The sequence below is a fragment of the Oncorhynchus kisutch genome, unplaced genomic scaffold, assembly GCF_002021735.2.
Source record: "Oncorhynchus kisutch isolate 150728-3 unplaced genomic scaffold, Okis_V2 scaffold1367, whole genome shotgun sequence".
Taxonomy (NCBI): Eukaryota; Metazoa; Chordata; class Actinopteri; order Salmoniformes; family Salmonidae; genus Oncorhynchus; species Oncorhynchus kisutch.
This window is the reverse complement of record NW_022263312.1, coordinates 1,987-9,223: the sequence shown is the minus strand read 5'-3', so window position 1 is coordinate 9,223 and position 7,237 is coordinate 1,987. Positions and strand designations below refer to the sequence as shown.

At 42.2% G+C, this 7,237-nt stretch overlaps 1 protein-coding gene across 1 annotated transcript; it reads right to left on the bottom strand.

Moving 5' to 3' along the window:
* Positions 1–451: 451 nt before the first annotated feature.
* On the bottom strand, positions 452–4,682 carry LOC116366151 (gastrula zinc finger protein XlCGF57.1-like). The gene is made up of 2 exons (XM_031818408.1): positions 2,985–4,682; positions 452–2,235 (listed from the first exon to the last, which is right to left on the bottom strand). The coding sequence occupies exons 1-2, from the start codon at positions 3,187–3,189 to the stop codon at positions 809–811; spliced, it is 1,632 nt and encodes a 543-aa protein (XP_031674268.1). The 5' UTR covers positions 3,190–4,682; the 3' UTR covers positions 452–808.
* Between the last annotated feature and the right edge of the window lie 2,555 nt (positions 4,683–7,237).

The following is a 7,237-nucleotide window of genomic DNA, read 5'->3' as shown; positions in this document are numbered from 1 at the left end:
CCCGGTGGCTGTACGGACTCCGACAACATATCCTGAGAGAGCCATGTTTCCGTGAAACCGAGTATGTTACAGTCCTTGATGTCTCTCTGGAAAGCTACCCTTGCCCTAATTTTGTCTACCTTGTTATCTAGAGACTGGACTTTAGTGAGTAATATACTCGTAAGCTGTGGGTGGTGTGCACGCCTCCGAATTCTGACCAGAAGGCCGCTCCGTCTACCACTTCTGCGGCGACGTTGTTTTGGGTCGGGCCCCTGGAATCAGATCGAATGCCCTGGGTGGTGGTGCGAACAAAGGATCCGCATCGGGAAAGTTGTATTCCTGGTCGAATTGTTGGTAAGTTGACGTCACTCTGATTTCCAAAAGTTCTTCCCGGCTGGACTAGAAGCGAGGCGACCCTTTCTGTTGGCACCATCTTGCTCACGCAAGAAAACTATAACATTAAAGTGATATCTTGTTTATAAGATATTGGATTGAATTTATTGATTAATTGAATACATGAATATACACCTATTGTTGAAACATTATACATAATGAGATTTAATAATAGTATCATGAGTATATGAAAGACGATACAATTATCAACATCACCCCCCCCCCCCCCCCCCACACACACAATATGACATTTTCTATGATAACATTTATCCATTTAGATCCCAATGTGTGAATATTACATAGACACAGGGGAGACCTGATCCTAGATCAGAGCTGCATATTATGCTGCACAGAGGTTACCATGGTGATCAGACTAAGTCAACTGTTTAAGAATGGGAGATGGATATGTTTTCTATAGAGCCTTTCATTTAGGGATCTATAACCACTGTCGGGTATAGGATGGAGATGAAATATGGCACGTTTTTGATTTCTGGTGTTTTTTTATTTGCCCTAAAAGAGAAAAACTCTTTCCACATAGACAGACATAGGGTTTCTCTCCAGTGTGTGTTCGCTGGTGTGAATTCAGGGTCCCTAACTCAGCAAAGCTCTTTCCACACTGATCACAGCTATAAGGCTTCTCTCCAGTGTGTGTTCGCTGGTGTGAATTCAGGGTGGAAGCTCGAGCAAAGCTCTTTCCACACTGATCACAGCTATAAGGCCTCTCTCCTGTGTGTGTTCGCTGGTGTATAGTTAGTTTATCTGATAGAGCAAAGCTCTTCCCACACTGATCACAGCTATATGGCTTCTCTCCAGTGTGTATGCGCTGATGTTTATTCAAGGTGGAAACCACAGCAAAGCTCTTTCCACACAGATTACAGCTATAAGGCTTCTCTCCAGTGTGTATGCGCTGGTGTATAATCAGGGTGTTAGCTACAGCAAAGCTCTTCCCACACTGATGACAGCTATAAGGCTTCTCTCCAGTGTGTACACTCTGGTGTATGGTTAGGGATCCTGCACTCGCAAAGTTTTTCCCACAATCAAGGCAGGGGTAAGGCTTCTCCCCTGTATGAATTCTCAGATGATATTTGAATGTGTAATATGTAGCAAACCTCTTCCCACATTGATCACAGCTGTAAGGCTTTTCTTCTGTGTGTGTTACCTGATGTCTAGTTAGGTTGGAAGCTTGAGCAAACCTCTTCCCACATTGATCACAGCTGTAAGGCTTCTCTTCTGTGTGTGTTACCTGGTGTCTAGTTAGGTTGGAAGCGTGAGCAAACCTCTTCCCACATTGATCACAGCTATAAGCCTTCTCTCCAGTGTGTGTTACCTGGTGTGCTGTCAGGTTGCCTGAGTGATTGAAGCTCTTCCCACACTGATCACAGCTGTAAGGCTTCTCTCCAGTATGTGTTAGCTGGTGTGCTGTCAGGTTGCCTGCCTGATTAAAGCTCTTTCCACACTGAACACAGCTATAAGGCTTCTCTCCAGTGTGTGTTACCCGGTGTGTAGTCAGCTGTCCAGACCGAGCAAAGCTCTTCCCACACTGATCACAGCTATAAGGCTTCTCTCCAGTGTGTGTTACCTGGTGTGTTGTCAGGTTGCCTGACTGATTGAAGCTCTTTCCACACTGATAACAGTGATAAGGCTTCTCTCCGGTGTGAATACGCAGGTGAATTATGAAGGACCTCCGTGTAGTGAAACTCTTCCCACAGTCAGAGCAGCTGTGGTGAGATTTCTTCCCTGTATGTCTGTGCTGGTGTTTGAGGTGTTCTGATTGGGAGACACTCTTCTCTGCCTCGTCAGCAACATGTTGTAGTTGAAGCTCCCCAGATGATAAGTCCCTCCCACTGAGAGGAGGAGAGTCCCCTGTGAAACAGACATTGAAACAGACATTGAATAACTCGGTTTTGGAAATATGGGTCCATAAACAAACATCAACAATATATCATTATACACTCAGTGGACAGTTTATTAGGTACACTCCTCAGTTCATGAAAATAGGTCACTCCTACAGACAGTGAGTTGTGGCTATGGCTTGCTATATAAAGCAGACAGACAGGCAGAGACATTAAGTTCCTGTTTGATTGAACATCAGAACGGGCAAAACAAGTGACCTAGGCGACTAAGCGAGGTATGATCGCCGGTGCCAGGCGCGCCGGATTCAGAATCTCAGAAACAGCCACTCTCCTGGACTTTTCACACACGACAGTGTCCAGCCTTTACCAAGAATGGTGCATCAAAAAAGCTGACAGGCGGGCCACAAACAGACAAATAACTGCACAGTGTATCTGAACATTGTTGCTGACCAAACCCAATAGAGTATCTTTGGGATGAGATGGAACGGGCTGTTGGCAGCATGAATGAGCAGCCGTCTGCAGCAACTGCGTGTTGCCATGGCGTCAGCATGAACCAACATCCCTGTGGTACGTTTCCGACACCTTGTAGAATCCACACTCCGGAGAATTCAGGCTGTTTTGGAGGCAAAGGCTGGCCCGATCCGGTACTAGTTTGGTGTACCTAATAAACTGGCCAATTAGTATATATTGTTTATCAATGAATTAACAGAAGTTGCAGAATCATATTGTGGTCTCATCCACACACCCCATTGTTCTTACTTGATGAAATCAAATCTCCCTCCTCGTGTCCTTCTCTCACAGTTCCACTCTGCCCTGGTGTTTTCCTGCAGTCGACCAGCCGCACAAACACCCTCTTCAGACCCAGCAGTAAGGAGCTACCAGGAGAGTTGTGACCAGGGGACTCTGGCAGGGTGGAGGAGGACGGACTAGCTCTGTCCTGGTGACCACAGGAAGTATTGTACATAGAATATCATTAGACCAAAAAATGTGATGACTTTAGTCTAAATCTCTGATTGATTGCTGCATCCTTATAATACCCCATTTCTCCTGAAGTGTGCAATCGTTCACTACTTTCCACAAATGTACATATTTTTTTCAAATCACTTTGGCACATTTTTCAAATGGAAGTGGTTTATATATATTTTTTGACTCTTAGTACAAAATGCCAAAACTGATGACACTTGGAATGCCCCATTTTATGTTCAGAACCTTGATTGAGCATTTATTGGAGTTGAACACATCTTTCACCCGAGTTAAGAGATTAGGAGATGCTAGAACGAGGAGCAGAACCAGAATGTGGAGTTCCTCCCTCTTGATAAGGGCCAAATGTCACCTCCCTTTCCGAAATGTGAAAGATGGTAACACCTGCTAAATCATGGTTTGTTCAAATAACCAGTGATAAAAAAAACTAAACACCAGAACTATTGCTGCTAGTTATCCCACTTGGAGCATGTTGAGAAAAATGTCAGTCTCATAGTTTCAGTATCCTTACACAGTACATACATAGAAGAAACCATCAGATATGGGGGTATTGTGGCATGTAGTAGAAACCTACAGTAAAAAGGTATGGGTGTAGCCTGGTGCAATTTCTGGCCCATGTAACATTGCTCAAGATCCAATTGTCTATGTCTTACTACTGTAACTAAAAATCAACAACATTCAGATAATGAGTGGAATAAACTAATTTAACACCCAAGTATTTTAGCAGTGATTTGTACACCACACCATCATTTCAAATGGTAGCACAGTGACCCACTTTGCCCTACTGTATAGAAGTACACTGGCTGAAGAAGAGTGGTGTAGTATTTACAGTCAAATCCATGAATTACTTGGTTTTAGCTTCCAACCTAAATTAAATTGATGTCAATTTATACAGTTGTTTTCAAACTGTACGTAAACTCGACACTATACAATTTTGGTTTCGTGGTTCAGTTTTTAGCAGTTTTCATTATGCACAAATCGTTTTTGGATTCCCTCCAGATATCATTCATGGTTTGGCCGGATATTGACTCATATATCCTGTGATAGGCTTATGTGGACATCTTATTTTCTCAATATGATGACAAATACTGACAGGCGGCCTACATTGTATATTTTCTCAGCACATCCAACTCAGGGTCGGGCTGCCGTCTTATCGGCTCTTAACCAACCATGCTATTTTATTTCCTTTTTTCGCGTTGTTCGTAACTTGTTTTGTACATAATGTTGCTGCTACCTTCTCTTATGACCGAAAAGAGCTTCTGGGCATCAGTATTGGGATTACTCAACTCAAAGAAGAACTTCTCGTTCGATTCAATAAGTCGGACGCGAGGGATATACTACAGACACCCGACCAGGCCCAGATCCCTGTGATTTGCTGGAAAAGGAAACGTACGTTTTGCGGAAAGAGATCAGGATGCCTTGTGAGGATCAGGCGACGAGTGGCTAATCTGCCCTTGTCTTCCGTTCTGCTAGCTAACATTCAATCACTGGAAAATAAATGGAACGAACTGAAAGCACGTATATCCTACCAACGGGACATTAAAAACTGTAATATCTTATGTTTCCGAGTCGTGGCTGAACGACAACATTAAGGACATACAGCTTGCGGGTTACACACCAAAATCGTCAGGACAGAAAGCAGCCTCTGGTAAGACAAGGGGGGCCTATGCATTGTTTTGGTAGAGGTCAACCGATTAATCGGCATGGCCGATTAGTTAGGGCCGATTTTCATAGGAATCGCTAATCTGCATTTTTGGACGCCGATTATGGCCAATTACATTGCATTCCATGAGGAGACCGTGGCAGCCTGACCACCTGTTTACACGAGTACAACAAGGAGCCAAGGTAAGTTGCTAGCTAGCATTAAACTTATCTTATAAAAAACAATCTTCACAATCACTAGTTAACTACACATAGTTCACGATATTACTAGTTTATCTAACTTGTCCTGTGTTTCATATAATCAATGCGGTGCCTGTTAATTTATCATCAAATCACAGCCTACTTCACTAAACGGCAGATGATTTAACAAAAGCGCATTCGCAAAAAAGGAACAATCGTTGCACGAATGTACCTAAACATAAACATATTTTGCCTTAAAATCAATACACCGAAGAATATATTTTTTAAAGCTGCATATTTAGTTAAATTCATGTTTAGCAGGCAATATTAACTAGGGAAATTGTGTCACTTCTCTTGCATTCATATGCAACAGTTTGGGCTGCCTGGCTCATTGCGAAGTACTTTGCCAGAATTTTACATAATTATGACATAGCATTGAAGGTTGTGCAATGTATCAGTAACATTTAGACTTATGGTGCCACTTGTTCTATAAAATACGTAACGGTTCCGTATTTCACTGAAAGAATTAACGTTTTGTTTTCAAAATGATCGTTTCCGGATTTGACCATATTAATGACCAAAGGCTCGTATTTCTGTGTTTATTATATTATAATTAAGTCTATGATTTGATAGAGCAGTCTGATTGAGCGGTGGTAGGCAGCAGCAGGCTCGTAAGAGTCATTCAAACTTTACTGCGTTTGCCAGCAGCTCTTAGCAATGCTTGCTTCACAACGCTGTTTATGACTTCAAGCCTATCAACTCCTGAGATTAGTATTGCCAGCCTAAAGTGCCTATTAGAACATTCAACAGTTATAGGTATATGAAATACAAATGGTATAGAGAGAAATAGTCAACGCTTCTTTTAAGTCCTATAATAACTACAACTTAAAACTTCTTAACTGGGAAAATTGAAGAACTGGGAATATTGAACCACCAGCTTTCGTATGTTCTCATGTTCTGAGCAAGGAACTTAAAATGTTATTTTTACATGGTACATATTGCACTTTTACTTTCTTCAACACGGTTTTTGCATCATTTAAACCAAATTGAACATGTTTCATTTATTTGAGACTAAATAGATTTTATTTATGTATTATATCAAGTTAAAGTTCATTGTTCATTCAGTATTGTTGTAATTGTCATTATTACAAATATATATATATAAAAAAATATATTAAAAATATGTAATTTATATATAAATGGACTATTAATCGTCGGTATCGGCTTTTTTTGGACCTCCAATAACCGGTAGCGGCGTTGAAAAAATCATAATCGGTCGACCTCTAATAGGTGGTGCACGATATCTAAGGATGTCGAAGGGTTTTGCTCACCTGAGGTAGAGCATCTCATGATAAGCTGAAGACCACCACTATCAATCTGTATTTTTTTGTAGCCATCTACATACTACCAGTTAGAGGCTGGCACTAAAACCGCACTCAATGAGCTGTATTCCACCATAAGCAAACAGGAAAACACTCAGAGGCAGCGCTCCTAGTGGCCGGGGACTTTAATGCAGGGAAACTTAAATCCGTTTGACCAAATATCTATCAGCATGTTAAATGTGCAACCAGAGGAAAAAGAACTCTGGACCACCTATACTACACACAGAGACGCTTTCAAAGCTCTCCCTCGCCCTCCATTTGGCAAATCTGACCATAATTATATTCTCCTGATTCCTGCTTACAAGCAAAAATTAAAGCAGGAAGCACCAGTGACTCGTTCTATAAAAAAAGTGGTCAGATGAAGCAGATGCTAAACTACAGGACTGTTTTGCTAGCACAGACTGGAGTATGTTCCGGGGTTCTTCCGATGGCATTGGAGTACACCACATCAGTCACTAGCCTCATCAATAAAGTGCATCGATGACGTCGTCCCCACAGTGACTGTACGTACATACACCAACCAGAAGCCATGGATTACAGGCAACATTTGTACTGAGCTAAAGGGTAGAGCTGCCACATTCAAGGAGGGAGAGTACACCGGAAACTTATAAGAAAATACGCTATGCCCTCCGACGAACCATCAAACAGGCAACGCGCCAATACAGCACTAAGATCGAATCGTACTACACCGGCTCTGACAGGGCTTGCAAACTATAACAGACTACAAAGGGAAGCACAGCCCAGAGCTGCCCAGTGACACGAGCCTACCAGACGAGCCATGTCGCTCAAGGCAAGAAAACACTGAAA

Excerpts from the sequence above, each read along its gene's own strand:
- LOC116366151 (XM_031818408.1), bottom strand. The coding sequence starts at position 3,189 with ATGTACAATACTTCCTGTGGTCACCAGGACAGAGCTAGTCCGTCCTCC. Across the intron at positions 2,236-2,984 it reads GGGAGATTTGATTTCATCAA|GGGACTCTCCTCCTCTCAGT; the intron begins GTAAGAACAATG and ends TCTGTTTCACAG.